Source organism: Pieris rapae, chromosome 2 (assembly GCF_905147795.1).
Source record: "Pieris rapae chromosome 2, ilPieRapa1.1, whole genome shotgun sequence".
Classification (NCBI taxonomy): Eukaryota; Metazoa; Arthropoda; class Insecta; order Lepidoptera; family Pieridae; genus Pieris; species Pieris rapae.
In genome coordinates this window covers 4,862,442-4,884,410 of record NC_059510.1, presented here as the reverse complement: position 1 = coordinate 4,884,410, position 21,969 = coordinate 4,862,442, and the positions used below count along the sequence as shown (strand labels likewise).

The window sequence follows — 21,969 nt, the reverse complement described above, 5'->3', positions numbered from 1 at the left end:
TATTGGTCATACAGTGAATCCAGTACGTCTCAGACCCAGGGCAGGCACGGATTACTCATTTGTCGATAGTTGATAGTTAAAAATAATAAATACAGGACTCAGGGCACGACCTTTTTATAACTTTAAAAACACTAAAGGCTTGACCTGATAAATGTCGATACATATAAGTTATAAGACAAATGAAATTGTGTTGTTTTTCTTAAAGTTCAATGAAACCATCTCTAAGTTCATGATCGAGATGAAATTTATCTGAAAAGTTTTGATAGAATTGGTCTTAGCTGGAAAGCAAGTGATTATACTTTCATGAACTATTATTAATTATGATTTGTGTATATTTTATTTTTAATTTTCTCTGATGACACAAGCGAATTTGTGATCAATATAGTAATGAACAGTTGTAAAGCCGATGATCTTAAAACTATCGAATCATCTTTGCATGGAATTAAACAAAGCTAACTATATATAAGTTTAGATACCGCCCCAACATTTAGATAAATTAGGTGTAGATCCTCCGATACGGAAAGTATCTATAGTGCAAATATACCAAAACATATCAGACAGAAACTTCGGGAAATACAATTCAATGCGAAGGTATTCGCGATCGATTCAATGGCTGCAAATGGGACGCTATTCTATGGAATCAGAGATAGGATTACACACAATTTCTATTGTACACAGACATGTGTGGAGGCTTACCGGCCAAAAGGGACCAGTTATCCTATAAGAGGCTAATCCTATTATTTTACACAACTTGGAATTTAATTATTTATTATTCATGTTAAACAATTTTCCCAACAGATTACAGAGTGGACCACATGTATACTTTACATTCTAACATAGAGAGTACTTACAAAAAGATAATGCCACGCCATTCCTGAAGATGGGCTGCTCTCATGAAGCTTGCCTGTGCCAGATGCAGCAGCCCCTCCGCAGTCGCAATACCCGTTTACTCTCTAACGTAATGCATCCATGATGTTTTCTTTAAACCAACACGCAATTTACCCTGGATTTCTTATTTTAGTGCAGTCAGGGCGCGATACTTTGCCCGGATTCGCAATTTTCCGTTGCTTGATATATTTACTTAGATAATAGTAGCAGTAGAGCAGTGTTGGCCTAGTGGCTTCAGCGTGCGACTCTCATACCTGAAGTCGTAGGTTCTGTCTATGTGCGCATTTAACATTTGCTCGAACGGTGAAGTAAAACATCGTGAGGAAACCGACATGTCTTAGACCCAAAAAGCCGACGGCGTGCGTCAGGCAGCGGAGGCTGATCACCTTCTTGCCTTTTAGATTTAAAAATGATCATGAAACATATTCAGAAATCTGAGGCCAAGACCTAAAGAGGTTATAGCGCCACTGATTTATTTTTATTTTAATAATAGCGGTAACTACTATAGTATGTACTAACAAAAAAATGTCTAACACGTTTTGGTGTCTCTGGGGAAGCTCAATGTTCGAATTACATTAGCCAGCTTTTACAACCCTTATCTAAAGATATATGCGTGGCAGCGAAACATTAAATACCGTGCAAATATTTATTTTATTTACATACGTATTTAATATACGAATATCCAGTAACACAACTCGATTCTCACAAAAGCGCAAAAGATTTGAAGCAATTTTGTACTAGTTCTATTGAAATGCGACCTCCTCACCAACAAAATAAAGTAATATTGAATATAACGCGAGGTTTTTAACATCGATTTTCTACTTCTTCTATAGTACGTAGAAATAGTGTTGGTATATAGTATGAGCTGTTTATAATGATTTTATAGGACACTTTCCCTTTTTTTCCATTAATAATGCCTTCTTATGAGAGACACAATATGTCTACTGGCATTAATAATGCCTTTACGCGTGTTGAATGCGTGTTTTATTACAAGGTATTATTTATGTATTCACAACAATACATACCCAATCCTCACATATTACTTATAATACGATAATTTTGAAAAAATGAAATATAACAACAATTAACACATAATATTATACTCGTATACATGAGAGACACAATATGTCTACTGTGAACTCACTCTGCCAACAAATCTATCTATGACATAGATATAAGAATTCTTTCATGACAGTGTTGTTGAGCTTTTAGTAGGCGCAAAGTCTTTGTTAATGGGGATTTGTGTAACAGACTGGTTTTGGCCCTTGATATCGCAAACAACCTTGCTCTTCGCCACTAGATTTTTCATGATAGACGTTTTATGGGCTTTTTATGGGCATACCATAGACAATTTAGACAAAAAATTAATTGTGTTCGTTCTTGTAGAACTACACGTGGAAACGCAGAAATAAGAGCATCCCGTATATGTTTTTTGGTTTTCGATTAATACTGAAAGAAAACAACGTGAAGAAATGTCTACATCTAAATTTGCAAAAAAACAGGTGGAGGAATGTTTTCGTGAAAAAAAAAAAAACAAAAAACATTTTTTTTATATTTAATTTATTTATTTCGACTATATGACTATATTTCTATAACATAATATCTGTACTTATAATGATTACGGTATTCTCCTACTCATTATTATTTTGATATGTTCAATGTTCATTGGCAATTGTGAACCGAACTGCACATTCCTAACCTACTGGTACATATAAGTATTTTATTAATTCTCATACTAGTAGCTTGTACACAATCACCTGTTGATAGGTGGTATAAGTATTCAGTATAATATCACCTTTTCACTAATGTGCTTGGCGCCCTCTAACGGCTACTTTTAAGATATTAAAAATATAAAGTTCTATAGGTGTAAAATAAAACTCAACTCACTATAGCGCCATCTAGATACATATTTGTAAAGCGTTGACAACTTTACATGTCAGAGTAGACACATGATTCCGTTTACAGTACAAAGATGGTACCTCAAACTAGATAAAGCAAAGATCGCCTTCTATCAATGCAAAAAGATGCTTGGCGCTAATGCTGACTAGTGGAGTCTTGGTTTGGTAGGCGAGATCGGAACTACTAAACAAGGCCGCTTCCAAAGCCGCCCTTCCAAAGCATTCATGCCAGTGGTTGCATGAATGCTTCTGGAAGAGCTAGGTTGGCTTAATTAGCCAGCCAAATGCGCGTCTAAGTGCGGAAACTGAGTCCATCCTTCTACTTACTACCACTACATATAAAGCGTTACTGTTAACAAAGCAAACACCTTGAAATAAGTATAAGAATCAGGTACTTTACACAGGTATTCCAACTTGAAACGTTGTGTTAACACGTTTCTGTATAACGCAGGTATAAAATAATGTTGACTTAATATTGTAGAGATTTAAACATTTTAAAGGTACACTGCCACAGGGATCGAACTACTATTTTTTCTCAACAAACATTCTATTAAAAAGTGATTTTTGTTTGTTATTTTTCCTATGCAGGTTAAGGAAATGGTAAATACCTAATAAATAATAATAATTAAAATAATTGTTTTAAATCGATTTCATTTTAATACTTTTTTACGTGTCACAAGTAAATTTATTAGCCTTTATTCTTCAAAGTATTTAATTTATAAATGTATTTTCATGATAAAGATTACAGACTGTCAAAATGAACCGCATCACGATGGTGTTAAAAAAAACGGATCCTTGATAAGTTCGAAATAAAGTCTGTTTAAAGTAGCTCGCAATTTTGTAATCAAGAAAACTATTGTACCTATTGTATGTGTGGCAGCGACGACCGCGTCGTGTGTGTCTCCTTGGAAATTGACACCGTTTCACAATTGACACAATTTCAGTCCTTGATTCAGTTCCTGATCATTATTTTAATGGTCGTAGTATTAAATTAAATAAAACCTTCATTGGAAGCAGGTATCAATTCACCATGTTAAAAATACTCACAATAATAGTATAAATTATAAGAGTTACTAAGCATTTATATTTTATTTATAAACATATATATATATATATATATATGCATATAATGCTTGTTTATTTATGAATAGGTACATAAAAATGAGTAGAAGACTATCATATTTTCAGAACTATCACAAGTGGACAGTAGAGAAGATTAAGTAACTTTATGTTAATTTCGTTACTTGGCGCTGACGTATCCAACGACGTTCAGTTTCGCTTTCTCCAAAAAGCTTGGTGTGCTTATCAAGGCAAGACGGTACTATTCATTCCGGGCCACCGATGGCACCATGTGGAGTAGGTACTGTTCTCACCTCTGGGCAGGAGATCCCCAGTACCAGCTCCTTCCACTTGACCGAAATGAAGAATTCGAGTTGTCGACGAACAGTCTCTTTCAGAGTAGCGTGGTCCCTTGCCGTTGCGTAGAGATGTGGGATCTCTCATCTGCTACAGCATTTACCAAGAAGAGTGTTCAGAGGAGTCTATCGGACTAATATGGCTGAGTTTCATCAGCGGACATCAAGACAAAGTACAAAATACCATCTGTATTCCATCCGTATTCCGTACCATCCGTTCCACAACTGAACGAACTGCGATTATTACGGCAATTTTAGCAGCACACCACCACGGTAAGTGGAACCAGCTGCCCACTGAAGTATTTCTGAACCAATTTGAATTAAGATCCATTAAAAAAAGAGGGTACCACTTCTTGAAAGGCTGACATCGCACTTGCGAGCCTTCTGGGAATGTGAGTGTCCATGGGCGGCGATATCACCCCTGCCTGTTTGCCTCTTGTAAAAAAAAGGTCCCTATAGCCTATAGTGTAATAAATACTAAATATAATATATTTTGTTACTACTAAGGCTCTTAACATATAATCACAATATAAAAGCAATAAAATCAATTAAGCCCAAAAAATCACCGATTCGTCAGTCAACGATTTATCAAATGAATTGATGGTTTGCATCAAACAATATCTTTTCATTCGAATAATCGCCAGCTTTTAGTGGTCTTTTGTGAGGTGAAAAGCTCTCATATAGCGTGTTACCAAATAAGGTGTGAATTTTCACAGGCGGTAAGCCCCACCCACTAAGATGGCGGACACCCCTCCACCGTCCGAATAACCAGTAGCATTCGAGTATTTCACGACAGTACAACCTCCAGCCTGTTTCGATGTTTACACGGTAACACCTATTTTGACAGGCAATTATCAGTTCGCGTCAAAACCGCGGCTCATAATGTCACTGTTACGTTTATTGCAAAGAGGTTTCGTACCAAAGATAAAACAATGAACATGTCAGAACGTATATCCAGTTCGTGTGATGGCAGTTATAATAAAAATAAAAGTGCTTGCGAATCAGATAGTGATAGTGAAAATGAAATTGATGTGATTTGTGAAAATAGTGAATCTAGTGTTGATGGTCATTCCGACGTTTTTAGTCATCCAACCGGGGGAAATGTTTATGAAAAATTATTTAATAAAGACTACGTCTTATCTAGTCATGATTTGCGTAAAAACTCTTTGCTTACACACAACAAAAGTAAAACCTTTTTGATTGATAATATTTTAGGTAATTATAAAAGTAAGCCAAACGATAGAGCTGATGATAATATAGAAGGTGGCGATGAACACAATGGTAATATTTTGTTATTTTTATTAAGTCTTTCTTACTTAACACAAAGCGTTCTTTAAAGAATAAGTTCTTTAATAAATAAAAAATGTATGAATCTTAGAAGGTAATTTAAGAATATGAACCGTAAGGTAATTTTATTTCCTAAATAGTAACATTCTTTTTAAAAATATAGTCAGCATCGATTTTAATTTTGAGTTGTATCAGCTATTGTCAAATACTTTTTGTTTTTTAGTATCATCAACGTCAACGTGTGCTGATCTAGGAGTGCTGAACGGGGCAGAAATTCTAGCTGGCCATGCCTACGCGCACTGGCTGGCGACAAGGCAGACGTCATCAAATTTCTATGGTATGCAGATTTATATGCTTTTTAAAAAAATATATAAAAGTAGGATTGTCAGACGGAGTATTAATTTAACTCATCGTTCTATTGGTAAAATGTTAAATGGTTACTTTGATTGTTAAATTAAACGGAACAATTTGTAAATTGGTTTTGTTTTTGTTTCAAATGTGTATTAAGACTGTGAAAAAAGTCACTAACGACCTTTTGTAGAAAATAAACTATCTACCAATCTAGGGGATACTATAATTCCGTTTGGTCAATAATAATTAAGTATTTTTTAAACGCAGCAAACAACAGTGCCGAATTAGCCACGTAGCAGGAATAGCAAACGCTACGGACCCCGCGAATTTGGGGGCCCCGCGCCCCAACTTATCCAAATGTAATAATACCCATAACCGTAATACAAATATATTATTTTACATAGCAGGGTAATATATCTTACCTCACTTCCACTTTAAATTCGATTTCGTTACGTCACGTAAAAGTAAGTAGGTATTTTAAAAACTTTGTTGAATATAGTATAGTAACACTTTTAATAAATACTTATTTAAGGTGATGATTTTCTTTGCTGAATATTGAAAGTGTTCAATCGATCTCTAAATTTGCCGATAATAAATCCAAAAAAATATTTAATACCCTAAACTTGAGAAGGCTCCGCGCTGGCTTACTTCGGCACTGCTTACAGGTCTTATATTTTGGTATAAACAATTAAAAATAAATCAGTGGCGCTACAACCTTTTTAGGTCTGGATAGAATTCTGTATCTGTTTCATGACCATTTGTCAATTTAATAGGCAAATAGGTGATCAACCTCCTGTACCTGACACACGCCGTCGACTTTTTGGGTCTAAGGTTCCTCACGATGTTCTCCTTTACAATTCAAGCGAATGTTAAATGCACACATAGAAAGAAAGTCAATTGGTGAACAACCGGGGCCGAATATTTCACATTTTGTGCAGTTTCAATATTTAATTAGATATTTATTAAATGAAAAAAAAAATAGGTTTTATACCTAATTAGTTATTATATCTATAAAACCATTTTTGTTTTGTTTTATTCGTTGTACGTTAGTTATTATTAAGTATTAGGTTGCCAGTATTATATTAGTACACATAATATATCTCCACTTTTTGGGTAATGATTTAATTTTTAGAAGCGCTTTGTTTAGCCTTAAACCAGTCTATTACCATTCTAATAACAATATCTTCTCTCGATTTAAGTTTCGATTCTTCCTAACATTTCCGTTTTCAATTGAATTGAATAATAAATGAAAACCCATGTATTTCCACACCTATTCGACTTAGGGTCCTTTAGGAAAAGAACCTACCAAATCTAAAAAAGCCGGAAAGTTGCAAGCCCTCTGGCAATGTGAGTGTCTATGGGCGGCGGGTATATTTGATTATAGTTGAGTTTCTACTCTGATTCAGATTTATTGTATATTAAAAAAAAATTAAGGTAAAATATCTAATTCAAGGCAAGGTGCAGCATTACAGACGTTTCAATTATTCAGTTTCTTATACCTAAATATCCAAAGGGATCGAGAAATAGTAAATATCTGTTAATCTCTTACGATGGTGCTAAAACTCTGTATAAGGTCGCGTGACCACGTACCGGTGTGATTGTTCACACGTATTTATCACCTCTCTCACGCTATCATCCCTCTCATAAATTAATTGTATTATCCGATTTCCCTTACAATAGTTAATCAATTACCGAAGTGAGTGGGAATTACGAGAGTGGGTAAAACGTGGTAGGTATAATAGGGTCGTAGTCAGAGTCTGTACGCTTTGAGAAAACTCTAGAAAATATACGTATTGATAAAAGTTCGTGTTTTTTCAGAATACGGACGTTTATGATATTTATAACATATAGTTTTTAAATGTTACAATTATTTAACATATAGGTACCGATAGGTTCCTTTATAATGTAAATCATGTTATTTTTTCCGCTACACGTCATGAATATGACAAACGTTGGCAGAAACTCTCCAATTAATAGATTATGTCGCCACCATAATGATATTGCACAGAGTTTTGGCATTTTTCATGGTTCGCTGGCCTCAGCTAAGAGTAGAATTAGGACACAATACCAATAATTTATTTTATTTTTAAATTTATAGTTGGTTTTTGTTCTAACACTTTATTGTATTTACCTGATTTCGCTGGTCGTGACCACATGTTTTAGGGATCATTTTCCTAAGGTTGACATGTGTTTGTCCTAATTTTGTGGTCCAAAAAATAAAATAAAATAAAAATATAGCTCTAAAATTTTGTCGAATCTTGTCAAAACTACTTCTGGCTTTAAATTGATGGCATCAAGTTATTATCATTCATATTCGAATAGATTTATTATTTCAAATTATACTGTTACAAATAAAAATGCATTTTTTTGTAACTTTTTAATTATTTTGAATTTCGAATACCTATATCATTTTAAAAACTTCTTTCGATTTTCCATATTTGTTGTGTTAATTATAAAATAAATTATGGAATGGGGTGTTAAAGAAAATAGGATTATAACTATCGCCGTGGACAAAGTCAGTATGGAGCCGTCGGTCATAATTATATCAGACACTACAAAAGCTTGTTATCATATATTTATTAGAGAAATACATACATACCTAATCCTAACAGACTACGCCAATAGAATAATGTCGAGAAACATTTAATAAAATATAATAATTAAGTACAAATGTCGGAGTAGGCATTCAGTAGACGTAACGTCCTGCATAACGGGGGTCTGTGCATCAGACTGGTATCGCAAATAACCTAGGCCTTCGCCTTCGCTGCAATATAAAGCACTATTTAGCTTCTAGCGGAGCCCAAACAGACGATATATAGTATATCGTACTATCAACAGATAAAACAACACTTCGTCTGTCGAAGACTATAAAAATAGGGGCTGTTAGAAAAGGATGATATGCTATTAAAGCCAGAATGCGCCGAAACCCCATTAGGAAGTAAAAAATCTCATCGCGAGAAATAAGGATTCCCGCTAGGACTCTGTCGCGTATTATAAAACAAGACCGAAAGCTCGGTGCTTTGTCGTCGATATACAGGACAAGCCCTAAATTAATCTTATAATAAAAGAGAATGGATCGATCAAAACACCTTCTGTCGCAATATGCGAGAAGCCGTGAAAAGCTTAGAAATATCCCCTATACAAAAATTCCCGATTGAAGAGTACTATAATAAGCAAAGAGATAAAGTGTATGCACAGTTCTAAAGAAGCTGCTGAAGTGATCGGAAAGGTCTGGTCATCATCCTGCGTCAGTAAAGGTTTCGTGGAGCGTGTCTTATCTAGGAATCACAAAACTACATTTTTGTGAAAAAGTGTGAAAACTTCAGCCAAAGTGTATCAAGATACACTCTTGGATCATGGTATTAAACCTCTCAGGAATACACTTTATAACATAGACCTTGGACTTTCCAGTAGGATTCTACACCACAAGTCTAGTCACAAGATACGACCTACCCAAGCCTGGTTTTATGCGTTCCGAACTTTATAAGAGCTGAAAACTGGCCCTCGTCTAAACAAAACCTGAAACCTTTAGACTTCAAATTATGGTCAATTTTAGAGGACATGACCTGCTCTAAACGGCACGGTGACATTGAGTCTCTTATACAATTTTTGGAGCAAGCAGTGGCAGAAATTTCCTTGGAAACAATGCGTAAATTTATAGATTCGTGACAAAACAGATTAAAGGCCTGCAAAGGCCAAAGCCAAAGGTAGCCATTTCGAATTGAAGGTTATTTTATTTTTTTCTGAGACTTTAATAAATATGTAAGTTGTAATAATATTACATTACATAACTAAAAAAAATTGCACTTTCATTTGTAACATAATTTATTACTGGACTAGGTATAATGGAATGATTTCCATTTTACGAAAAATAATGATTTTACAGAAAATGTTATTTTGGTTTAGGCTCTGTACTGACGAATGAACTAGTCTAGTTTTATCAAACCTAGTAAAATCTTAACTTCCCACTTAAGTAAATATTGATAGGGTTAACCTCAAGTATTAAAAATAATCTGTTTAAATTAATAGTAAAATTGTGTCATTAGAAACCTGTCTTTATTGGGCATGCTGAATCACTTCCTATCCTCTAAGTGGTCTGAATGTTGATAAAATATTCCGTCGTCATATTTTATTTTTTGGCTTCTTTTGTAACACCGTAATCACATAGCGAAATAATAGATTTTTCATATTTATTTTTATAACTCAATTAAAAAACATATAGGAATTTATTCTCTTGATATGTAAATAAAATATATTTATCGTCTTTTTAAAGGCACAATACATATTTTAAATTCTTGCAAATAGGATTTAATGTGAAAAACGTCATGTAAAACCTCTAACTGTTTAAGCTAACAGATCCTTCCACTGAAGTCTTTGACAATATTTGTAGCATTCTATCTTCCCTCCCGCGCCCTATTTTGGTCACGGGAGATTTCAATGCACAACATACTATGTGGGGAAGTTTTAAGTCTGATCATTATGGGGCTAGAATCTTGGACATCTTAGATGATTATAATTTATGCCTTCTAAACACCGGTTGTCCTACTAGAAGGACACAGCCCCATGAGGGTATTAGTGCACCAGATCTTACCCTGTGTAGCCCTTCCCTTGCTCCTACATTAAACTGGTGGACTCTATCGTCTTCATACGGAAGCGATCACTTTCCAGTAATTGTATCATTTCCTCAAAAAATTAGAGAACAGACAAAGGCTCCTCCCCGTCTTAAATATAAACTTAAGGAAGCCAACTGGTCATTATTTAGAGATAAAGTTCAACAAAATTTAACAACCATACCTCCAGTAAATGACAGCAATAATCATTTTTGTGCTGAAGCTTTAACACAAGCCCTATTACAGGCTGCTGAGGAAGTTTTTCCAATTAAAAATAAAAGTGGCAATGGGTATATTCCATCACCACCTTGGTGGGACAGTGAGTGTTCTGCGGCTGTAGCGGAGAGAAAGAAATCTGAAAGGAATTACAGAGAAAATTCTACAACACAAAATTTTAATATTCTTAGTAATCTTATAACTAAAACACGTAAATTATTAAAGCAAAAAAAATTCAATGGCTGGAAATCTTTTTGTGCCTCAATTTCACCAGACATTTCTCCATCGGAAGTTTGGCAAAATATTCGGAGATTCAGATCTGCCTTTAAACCTCCTAGATCTCATTTTATGGATAGCAGTACAGTTGATTTGTTTCTAGACAAATTAGCTCCACCATATGTGCCATTTATAGATAATATTTCTTTTCACTCACAGCCTTCTTTCCTCTCCCAGCACAGAAGTAGTGATTCACTCATTTCGTTTAGCCTTTCAGAACTCAAAGGGGTTCTTTCAAAACTTAGGGACTCAGCCCCAGGTTGTGATGGAATTCCATATTCTTTTCTTCAAAACCTAAATGACTTCAGCCTTTCTTATTTTCTCAGTTTAATTAATTCAATTTTAACATCAGGTAATATTCCTCCATCATGGAAAATCCACGAAGTTATCCTAATACATAAGCCTAACAAACCGATTAATGATCCATCATCATACAGACCAATTGCATTAGCTTCAGTTATATCCAAAATTTCTGAACATTTAGTTAAAAATAGGTTAGAATGGTTTATTGAGAGTAACGGGTTATTATCTCCAAACCAGTTTGGATTTAGGAAAGGCAGGGGTACTATGGATAGTCTCAGTATATTTATGACAGACTTAAGATTGGCGTTTTCATACAACAAGCCTGTGATAGCAGCATTCTTAGATGTGTCTGCAGCCTATGATAATGTCAACCTTATAATTCTGAAACAAAAAATGATTAATTTGAATATCCCACAAATTTTTATAAGTTTCATAATAAATCTTCTCTCTGGTAGAATGCTTAAAGTAATGTCAGAAGATTCCTACCAATCCCGTATTGCCTGGAAAGGTTTACCACAGGGATCAGTTTTGAGTCCCTTACTTTACAATATATATTCTCATGATCTGGAAGCCTCCCTTAAGGGTAAAGTTAACTCACTCCAATATGCAGATGATTTACTCTTATATATCTCAGGTAATTCTATTGACAACATATCTGATACTATGACATATTCCCTTCAGTTGCTAAAAGTCTGGCTGGACAATAACTCTCTAAGCCTTTCAGTTCATAAAAGTATAATAGTCTTATTTTCACGTATGAGACTTCCTCCATCAGTAACTGTATTTTATAATAATATTAGAGTTCCTGTTAAAAGTGAAGCAACATTTCTTGGGGTAATTTTAGACTCGAAACTTACAGGAAGCTCTCATTGCAAATATATAAGTGCCAAATGTGAGAAGATCCTAAATATACTGCGTTGTCTCTCTGGAGTTTGGTGGGGAGCCCACCCTTTCTCTTTAAAGCTTCTATATAATGCACTAATAAGGAGTATTTTAGACTATGGAACATTTATACTTGAACCCTGTAGTGCAGTAGCTCTCCATAAGTTAAACATTATCCAGTCTAAGGCTCTGAGAATAATTACTGGGGCTATGAGATCGAGCCCTATTAACGCTTTGCAGGTCGAATGTTCTGAAGCTCCCCTGCACCTCAGACGACAATTTCTTTGTGACAGGTTCCTGTTTAGGGCATTACAAGTCTATAATCTTCCTCTTTATTCTAAGTTGTTTTACTCTCGTTGTTTGCTTTATTCTCTGTTGGAATGTATGAATTACCCGTACTGGGCTCATAAATCGCCGCCATGCCTTATTATTAGTCTCCAAAAATACTTAGCTCTTCAAGCTCCAACACACAGATCACAATTCCTTCCTATATTTTGTGTTAACTATGATGCATTAACATTAGATCCTACTATTTTGTTTGACTTCGGTATAAGTAAACAAGATCTTTCTGCAAATGCCAAATTTACTGATATTATTGACAGTGACAGCCAATGGAAACATTACCATTTAATTTTTTGTGATGCTTCCAAACCCGGTCCCGAGGAGTGTGTGGGAATTGGCGTTTTCCATCAACAGTTTGACATAGTACAGAAAATAAAATTACCTCCAGAGACTTCAGTATTTACTGGAGAATGCTTTGGTCTGCTGAGGTCTCTGGAGTACATTTTAATAATGAAGCTTAAAAAGTCAATAATTTTAACTGACGCTAAAAGTGTCCTCCAAGCGTTGAAAAGATTTCCTTTTAGCCGTAATATAAATAATCACCCAGTAATTATTGCATGTCGCGATTTATTATATCAATGCTTCATCAAAAAGTACACTGTATCTTTTGCTTGGATTCCGGGTCACTCAGGTATCTTTGGCAATACCAAGGCTGATAGGCTTGCCAAAGCTGCGGTCAATAACGGAGACCTGGTTCCATACAAAAATTTTTCTTGTGATTTAACTCTCCTTCCTAAATCCCAGTTAATAAAATCTTGGATAAACATTTGGCGTTCTTCAAGTCAGACGAAAGGACGGTATTACAACATGATTCAGGGGGATATACCTCCTAAACCATGGTTTTCTACTTTGACGCTTGGTAAAGATATTACTTCGACCCTTATACGTATGAGGCTGGGCCATGCATGCATACCCTTGCATTTGGCAAGGCTTAACCTTTTGCCTGACGACACATGTGAGTGTGGCAATGACGTTGGGGATTTTAACCATATATTTTTTGCCTGTAATAGACATGACCGTTCCGCTTTTATATCCTCGCTTTTATCCATAAATATTCCTTTTCCTACTTCTATTTCTGTCCTTTTATCTAATATAAATATTGATGTATATAAAATTTTAGCTAGTTTCATTTTTCATAACAATATAAAATTATAACCTATGTTTTATGTATATACGTACTTATAAAAAAATTTATCTGATCCTTTTCCAAATTCCGTACTAATTTCCTATCCAATAAACCTAATAATGCACTTCCTAACTTTTGTACATGGCTGACGCACAAACCGTGCAGGCCAAGAAAGGGAAAAAAAAAAAAAAAAAAAAAAAGCTAACAGATCTTACACGGTGCCGTAATTCCAGCGATGCGTCTGAGGATATTCGACGAAATGTCACCAGCCGACGGTCGGTGGTCGCGACTTCGCACCGAGGTGTCGGCAAACAGCTGCTGCAACGATAATTATTAACAAAGCTCTTGTTTGTTCCTCACCTTAACAAGCCCTACGTAGTACGAGCTAAAGAATTTAATGTTACGTGAAATTTTTACAGAATGTGTCAAATTGTTTTATTCTGACATTTTATTATGGATAGTTTGAGTATACATTATGAATATTGGGGAATCAGTATATGTACAAGGCAAGGCTGTAGGTACATTCCTGCTCATATATGCATCGTAGGAGTTATGTCCCGAGAGTATAGCGATATAGCGAGGCACTCTTCAGTAATTTAAATTCATTTAATGGCGTTGTGATATGTACGCAAGTGGATGTTATAGAGTTAACTTTCTAATATTCATTTAAGGTCCATACATACAGTGTATATATAACGTATCCATATACAACGGGACGTGTCGTGGAATTGTGGATTTTCTTCTGGTTGTATTATAGAAAGAGTTACTGTAACACAGTTTCATGATTATCTTTTACTAGTGTTCTATTTTTAAAATGTATGTTATTGATTAGTCTGAATAAATACTTATAAGTCCCAAAATGGAAGCCCAATCACTACTTTTACAGTTATAGATCAGTAGGTGCATATATTATAGATACGAGAAATGTTCCTGTAATTTGTGAACTACATTCGCAAATAGTTATCAGTCTGTTAGCGAGGCCATCACACACCATACAGTCGATACAAAGCCGTGTTGACACACGAGATGTCAAACTGCGCAGGCGCAGAGCAAACAAACTGATTGTGTTTATAGCCACTTAACGAGAAGCTGCGACAATTCCGATTAGTGTTCGAAAAAATTGTCCCGTGTTTGTCTTAAGTGAGAGCAGCTACTTTGTAAATGAGGACGTATTTTATTTAATCTGTATACAACATTTATTGAATCATATTTTATATTATTTACAGAAAACACTATGTCAGTTTACTATTCGTTATGGTGGCTAGATGAACACGAACACATTAATAATTACCGGGCTTCAAACGAATAATTTATGCACTTGAGTAGGCATATCTCTGTGTCGAACATAGGACTTCCGGTTTATATGGTATATAAAATATCCACTGTTAGTTACTGAAGCATATACGATTAAATAAAGAAAAAAAGACCTTCATTAATATTTACCAAGATATCGTTTCAACCATATTCCAAATGTATGAAATATTATTAATTATGCCGTACTTTAGGTAGGTATATTACTTGCGGCGAAAGATGGCTGGAGATACCAAAAAATAGACTGTGGAATGTCTTGAAGGAGACTCTTACCCGTATCAATAAAAATACAATATTACTTACTGTTACTATCTTGTGTCGTATATGTGTTTGTCTTTGTCTTTGTATTTATTATTATTACCTGCGATTAACCGTGGCTATTTTATGACCAGTCAACACTGTCAGACCAGTGCATCATTTAATCTATTCGTGAACATGATACATCCCCATCACATTTAGCGGTAACCAAATCATAATCGTATTATATCGTTAATTTATTGTTCACAGATGACAAAGGCAATCGAAGAACACGTCGATCGGGACCCGAAAGGAAGCCGCGTCAAGCATACAGTGCAAAACAATTGGAAAGACTCGAAGCTGAGTTTAAACTGGACAAGTATTTAAGTGTATCAAAACGTATGGAACTGTCAAAGGCCCTAGATCTAACAGAGGTTCAAATAAAAACGTGGTTTCAAAATCGTAGAACTAAGTGGAAAAAGCAATTAACATCTCGCTTGAAGATCGCCCAAAGACAGGGCTTGTTTCCGGGACATATCTTGGGACACACTCCGCAAACATACTCCCTTTTGAGTCCTTACGTCTACCAACCACTAAGTTGTGTGTTCACACCTGTCACGCTACCATCTTCGGCTCCATAAATTATTTGTATAACATTTATATAATTCTATCAAGCAAAAACGATATATGCCATAGTAATATACATCTACATATATAAAAGGAAGTAGTTAGCATGGACAATTACTACCAATTGTCGGACAACTACCATTTACGCTCTCACCCTTAGTCACTGGCGCCTTCAGGCCGACCACTCAATGGTAAGATTGATCGGGGTACCTTCGTTTAGGTTGACAGAATAGTACACCTTCCTTCACACACTATTGTTTCTTTAAATATCCTTCCCACATAGGTTTCTTTCTGAACCCTCAAATTTTGTGTACCAAGGCGACTACTGCATCACTGGCACTAAAACATTCCTCACTAATAGTGTATATTTTTAAGTTCCGAACGAATAGCAGCCATCACAACCCTTGTGAAACAAAAGAACACTAGCGAGTTTACTAGTCGCGCACTTGATTATTTCGTCTTTTGTTTCACACTCACTCTTTCCAAAAATCTACACCAAACACAATAAAATAACAATAAGGTATGAAAGTGTACATATGTATCTTCATCAGCTGCGTCTTGCTGCAGTCTTGCATGTTAAGCCTTGTGCCAGATGCGACAAGTCTTTTGCAGTCCTAATGCTATGCTAATAAGCTCTTGTTAGTTTCTACTAATGGTCTTTTATGACGATCTTACCCACCACAATGAGTGGAAGTTGCTAGCGGCGCAATACGCAACTTTCCGTTGAAAAGTTTTAGGAAATTTGTAAACCGACTTACAATATATGTACAGTAGTGCTAAGTTTATTTGTTAATTTGAAAATAAAGTATTTTCGTGTAATTTAGCACTTCCTATTGTACAAATATTTTAAAACTATGCTCTAATAAAATGTAGAAATAAGCGTAAAATATAATTAGGTAATTGTATATAGAAATTGTTTAATCAAGAATGTACATATATAAACAATAGATAATAAAAATAATATACTGAAACGTTTTAGTTTTTTATGTGCAACCTTATATATTATATTAAATTACTCATAAGTTATTTCAATCAGATCCAACCGAATCGTAAAGATACTATAAACTTTTACTAAAATTATATAACATATTATTTATAATTTATTCATAAACAATTAAACAATCTAATTTCAACGATCGTATCCTATTTTTTTCATCACAGCTTAAATAGAATTTGTAAAACGTGATGACTGATTTAGTTAAGTTGAGACAGATAATTATTCAATTATATATAAACACGCTCAATGGCAAATCTCAATCAGTGTATTAAGCACTTTAATATAGTATTTTGTCTCTTTCCGCCGAATTGTGTTCACGCTGTGATGAAAAGCGATAGATCAGCTTTTGTGAAAAAGTGCATTTCACGGAATCACTTTAATGAAAATGGGGGTTATTTATTACTGTACCGTCGAATAAGACTGTTGCATGATTTGTCTCAGTCTTTACATTTGTAAAAAGATGAATATAGGTATTAATCGGAAACGGCTTAGTTACTTTAGTACAGAGGTGATAGTTTACAGAAGACTAGCTTATTTATACCTAATTGTATAAGTAATTAAGATTATTTTAAAATCATTAATATCAAATAGTAACATAACGTCTACGGAAATCATATACAAAGAGAGACTACCAGTATCTAGAAATAATAATATTATTTATTAATTACACATATCTTTCGGATAAATTTTATTGCAGTCGGCATCACCAAGACCTAGGGTAGCTGCGCGCAATGCTCCCAAAGTAACGCCACGGGTCCAAGCAATACCAGCACTGGAATTTACAACATGATGTATATTATAGTAAAAAAACTTCAGTGTCTCAAATATATCGTTGTGACAAAATTGATCTAACGCTAGTCACACTGGGTACACCCTGTTGGGTAAGTAGATTATAAATTATTCCATGGTACGAGTATTACTATTACTGACGTTCATAAGTAAACACTAAGTTACGATATTTTTTGGTTGCGATATCAAACTCTTTACTAAATGGCTTACGTAACGGTTGCGTCTATGGTAAAATTCAACATGAAGACTGCGGTTTGATTCTCATATATAAAAATATTAGTAAATACTATCACCGTCGTATATGAAATTGATTTAAAAACACCAAAATAATATTTATTTATTCACACTGTTTAATTGTTACGAAATACATAGTTATCGATTTCCATGCCACCTAGACCTAACTTTACGATGTCAAATTTAGGTGTTGGTGTACGCGCGCATCGTAAAAAGTCAGTCTCATCATTTTTCTCTATCGCGCCAAAAGAAGTAAAACTTCAAAAAAAAAATTCAGTCGAAAGAAACTCACTGAATCAAAGGTAGCCAATATCTTTCCTTATCCCGCAGAGTCCTCATATGTTTATTCCCCAAACACAGTGTCCTGTAAAGGCACATATTTGGTTGCGGTTTCAATGCCATAAGAGCGTACCGTGAGATACTATTTAATGATTTCAATTGGCGCGGTTGTGTTTCACGTTTCAATCGGAATACATTATCTACGTTGATATCATCTGTGTTGTCCACCATTTGCATCACTTGGGGTTGTTGTTCGGTCTGAAAACGTAAAGAAAGTTATAAAATCTGTTACACTATTTTGCTGATTTAAATTGGCAATCATACGTTCATAAAGTACAATAATAAATGTCGACGGTGCCCATTTCTGATATATATTTTACTTATACATGTATATTTATTTGCAATAAATGGGATTTATTGAACCGACAGGGTAACAGTGGTTCTTTCCTTTGTGTTTATTCAATCGATGATTCGTTTTTTCCGATGGATTAATAACTGACGCTAAACTAGTAAGACTGACACGTATTTAAAATTATTATTCCGCCCTCATTACTTCTGCCTAAGCAAAAAATTTTTATTTTGGGGTGATCCAATTTTGTGCCTTATAACTTATTAATATGGCACTAAATTTGTCCTCTCAAACTCTATTTAGGGGTTACGATGTTATTGGTTTTTAACACTTACCATAGTAATACACATGAGAACTTGCAAGACAAACATGCCGAATGAAAGAAACGCAATGCCTGTAAGTGATATTTCGAACAAGTCTGCGACACTCAGAGCATGGGACTCCTTCTCTACGTGGTGTTCATCTGGCTCGTGTTCAGTGTGGTACATTGGTGGTGGAGGAGGAGGCATGGAATACTCGTAACCACCAGCTGGAATAATTGTTAGTAGAACATAACCAAGGGTGGTCGAGGAAGTCACAACACTCATTGTGTTACTTACTTGTAACTTGTGTTAAAGTGCAAAAGTTTCTAAGTAGTAGATGTTGACAGATGTTGTCTCGTACTACGTTATAAATACAACAATTTCAAACTAATAAGAGTAAAAAATTGTTAATATTAACCATTGTCGAATCCACTTACACACACAAAAAAAATCATAAAAATTGATTTTGTTAGTTTAATAAAAGATTTATACATATAAACTCACACCAAATTAGTCACCTACTTTGATTGCCTGTCTTGACAGCAAACGTTAAATCCACCATCATAATATTATAATATTTCTAATTATTTACATTTCAATTGGGCAATATTGCCTGTAGTAGATAGAATTATTAACAAATTTAGGAGTTGTTAACAAGAGTATCACCAAAGATTTTTTAATTGGCATTAATCTAGTCTCACACATAAATCCTTCTTCCAATCAGGGACCGTATATTAAGGAGTGTGAAGAAACAACAAAACAAACGTCACTCCCGTCGGTAATGTTTATAGGGTTTGTATAAAATTATTGTATGGTTCCGGGTTCAACGGGGTGGCTTAAATAATAGAGGATTGCAATGTAACCGTAAAGAGAGATGCCTACGATTAATAAAGATAAAATAAAATACGATACTACCTAATTTAGGTAATCGAAACGCTTATAAAACTAAAAATAGTCTGATTATGAACAGTAAGAATGTCTGAATCATACAATTATATACACCTATTTGTTAGCCTTCTATTACCGCAGGACTAATTTATTTTGTAAAATATAACTTTCATTGGACAAACTGCGATTCGACTTACCGTGTTTGGATAAGTCATGTGTTACATCCGGATCACCGAAAATTGTTTCGCCTGATTCCATCACTTCATAACCATCTCTAGGGTTGGCCTGCACTGATTGAGGATTGACCGGTACTGAACCGTTTATATTTGGATTAACAGTCATATTGTAATGACGGTAGATGTCGTTCATAGCTGATACCCTGTTGTGACAACATTACAGTCAAATTGAAGCGTTAGACAAATATTACGCATCGTACTTGTGATAGAAAGGAGATCACCTACTTGCCTATTAAAATAAACTAACTCACCTCTCGCTTTGTTTCTCTCTTGATTTAACATCACCCGGAAAATCTTTCACAATAACTAAAACGATTCGAGCAAGAATTGCGTTTTGTAGCGTATTTCCTAAACACTAAATTGTAACTATTGTTACAATTTACGATTTATCGAATCGGTCTTTATTATAAAATAGGAGCTGACAGGTTAGAGGCTCATCTAATGTTAGGTGATACCGCTGCCTATGGACACTCTCAATACACAGGGCGTTGTTGCCATTTTAAGAATTGGTACGCTCTTTTCTTGAAGTACCCTAAGTTGAATTGGTTACAATGCGTCAATGGGTAATTGGTTTCACATAGTGGTGGTTGGCGCAGTAAAGTGGCTTAAATACGCACAGTTCTGGAACGAAAGAGTTGATACGAGTGGAATTTCGTATTCAGCCTCGGTGATAGAACTGCAGATGAAACTCAGCAGCAGTTGTATATTCGAACAACTCTGAACACTCTGCTGTATTTGCGGTAGAGAGACCCCACATCTTTACGCAATGGAACAAGACCCTCGTAAAGTGATCGGTGGATGACGATTCGAACTACTCTTCGTTAAATATAGGGAAGTGGACGGAGCCGGTACGGGGTAGCCCGATCAAATGTGAGCACGGTAAGCCGAATTTGCGCTTTATACAGTTAGAATCAATGGCCTTAAGTGAAGTAGGTACCGCTGAGACCAAATAAATGAAAAAAAAAATTGCTTCCTCACTTAATATTAGGTACTACTTAAAAACGATATTCCAGTTTGTTACTTACTTTGCAAGCCACTCTTGATAATTTGCTGAGCCTACGTCGTATAAATTTTGAGAACGCGGATAACTTTTGCTTTGGCCCATATCAAATGGCATCCCTAAACGTCTTTGCAAGGAATTTTTGCCTACCTCTTCCAAAATTTGTTCTGATATGTAATTTCTACACTGATATTCATTCATCATTTTTCTGTAAATACAAATGTTTATATTGATATTAGTATTTAGTTGGAGCGGCCATACAAATGCGTAGCCGTAAATACATATTATGACCAATTAATCGAAAAAAATAAAAGCTAAAAACCTATAATATCACAGACCTGACAATATTATAGTTTAGGATAAGTGACGATAAGTTACATCAGATATAGATATCAATTTTTTTTTAAATTTATTATTAGGATAGTGTGCTTTATAAAATAATGGCGTATATAAAAAATAATAATGGAGGCTGGAATGAAGTACTTTAAGGCAAGTATTTTTTTTGTTTGATGCGATACGAGTACAGGTATCGTTTTTGGTTAATATATTATAGTAATCGAAATATTTACCTGTGAAAACTGAGAGTCGATAAAGCCGCATCGATTGACCCATTAGTAGAAGGCGTATTACTTCGTTCCATTGACTCTTGAGACGCATCATCATACGCCAGAAAAAATGTCGGCATCAAATCAGTACGAAGAATATCATTCACATTTAGTTCACTATAAAACTTGTCTGATGACAAACCGTAGTGAACCTTTTCTAAAATTATAATAAGCACAGTAAAATACATTTTTTAGTGTAAGGCTTGGGTGCTGCAAGACGTTTCTAAGAAGCAAATGGTACTCTATTGCAGTATTTTCTTGTCATTACGCGAGTTATAGAGCAGAAAATTCTTTGGCGTGGAGATTTTATCACGTTTAAAACTGTTGTCATAATAACAAGGTAGCTACGGTTTGGTGGGCACAGAAGAACCGCTTGACATCGAAGTTTAGAATTTTCTTAGCTAGGTACCCGACTTATAGCTAAGTATTTAATAATTAATATATTAGTTATATAGATGAAACACAATGCTTTTATTTCTATTGTCAGCAACATCGCGCATACCTATGTGCCCTCCACTTTG

The 21,969-nt window shown here is 34.9% G+C and overlaps 2 protein-coding genes and 1 long non-coding RNA gene across 3 annotated transcripts; 1 reads left to right on the top strand and 2 right to left on the bottom strand.

Annotated features, from left to right (window-relative positions):
* Nucleotides 1–5,078: 5,078 nt before the first annotated feature.
* Nucleotides 5,079–16,316, top strand: LOC110996492 (homeobox protein pnx). Its single transcript, XM_022264172.2, has 3 exons — nucleotides 5,079–5,482; nucleotides 5,712–5,825; nucleotides 15,413–16,316. The coding sequence occupies exons 1-3, from the start codon at nucleotides 5,134–5,136 to the stop codon at nucleotides 15,781–15,783; spliced, it is 834 nt and encodes a 277-aa protein (XP_022119864.2). The 5' UTR covers nucleotides 5,079–5,133; the 3' UTR covers nucleotides 15,784–16,316.
* On the bottom strand, nucleotides 10,459–12,445 carry LOC123690538. Its single transcript, XR_006751162.1, has 2 exons — nucleotides 11,731–12,445; nucleotides 10,459–11,625 (listed from the first exon to the last, which is right to left on the bottom strand). It is a non-coding gene; the product is annotated as an uncharacterized LOC123690538 (long non-coding RNA).
* A 1,000-nt stretch (nucleotides 16,317–17,316) lies between the features above and the next one.
* LOC110996524 lies at nucleotides 17,317–21,636 on the bottom strand. The gene is made up of 6 exons (XM_022264246.2): nucleotides 21,413–21,636; nucleotides 20,869–21,051; nucleotides 19,805–19,986; nucleotides 18,753–18,946; nucleotides 18,082–18,326; nucleotides 17,317–17,538 (listed from the first exon to the last, which is right to left on the bottom strand). Exons 1-6 carry the CDS (start codon nucleotides 21,634–21,636, stop codon nucleotides 17,427–17,429), a joined length of 1,140 nt encoding a protein of 379 aa, XP_022119938.2. The 3' UTR covers nucleotides 17,317–17,426.
* Between the last annotated feature and the right edge of the window lie 333 nt (nucleotides 21,637–21,969).

What these genes read in the sequence shown, in the direction of transcription:
- LOC110996524 (XM_022264246.2), bottom strand. Translation starts at nt 21,636, where the DNA reads ATGTATTTTACTGTGCTTATTATAATTTTAGAAAAGGTTCACTACGGT. An exon ending in TCGACTCTCAGTTTTCACAG is followed by an intron (nt 21,052 to 21,412) that starts GTAAATATTTCG and finishes TTGTATTTACAG; the next exon opens with AAAAATGATGAATGAATATC. An exon ending in TTCTCATGTGTATTACTATG is followed by an intron (nt 18,327 to 18,752) that starts GTAAGTGTTAAA and finishes TTACGTTTTCAG; the next exon opens with ACCGAACAACAACCCCAAGT.
- LOC110996492 (XM_022264172.2), top strand. Translation starts at nt 5,134, where the DNA reads ATGAACATGTCAGAACGTATATCCAGTTCGTGTGATGGCAGTTATAAT. An exon ending in AGGTGGCGATGAACACAATG is followed by an intron (nt 5,483 to 5,711) that starts GTAATATTTTGT and finishes TTTGTTTTTTAG; the next exon opens with TATCATCAACGTCAACGTGT. An exon ending in GACGTCATCAAATTTCTATG is followed by an intron (nt 5,826 to 15,412) that starts GTATGCAGATTT and finishes TATTGTTCACAG; the next exon opens with ATGACAAAGGCAATCGAAGA.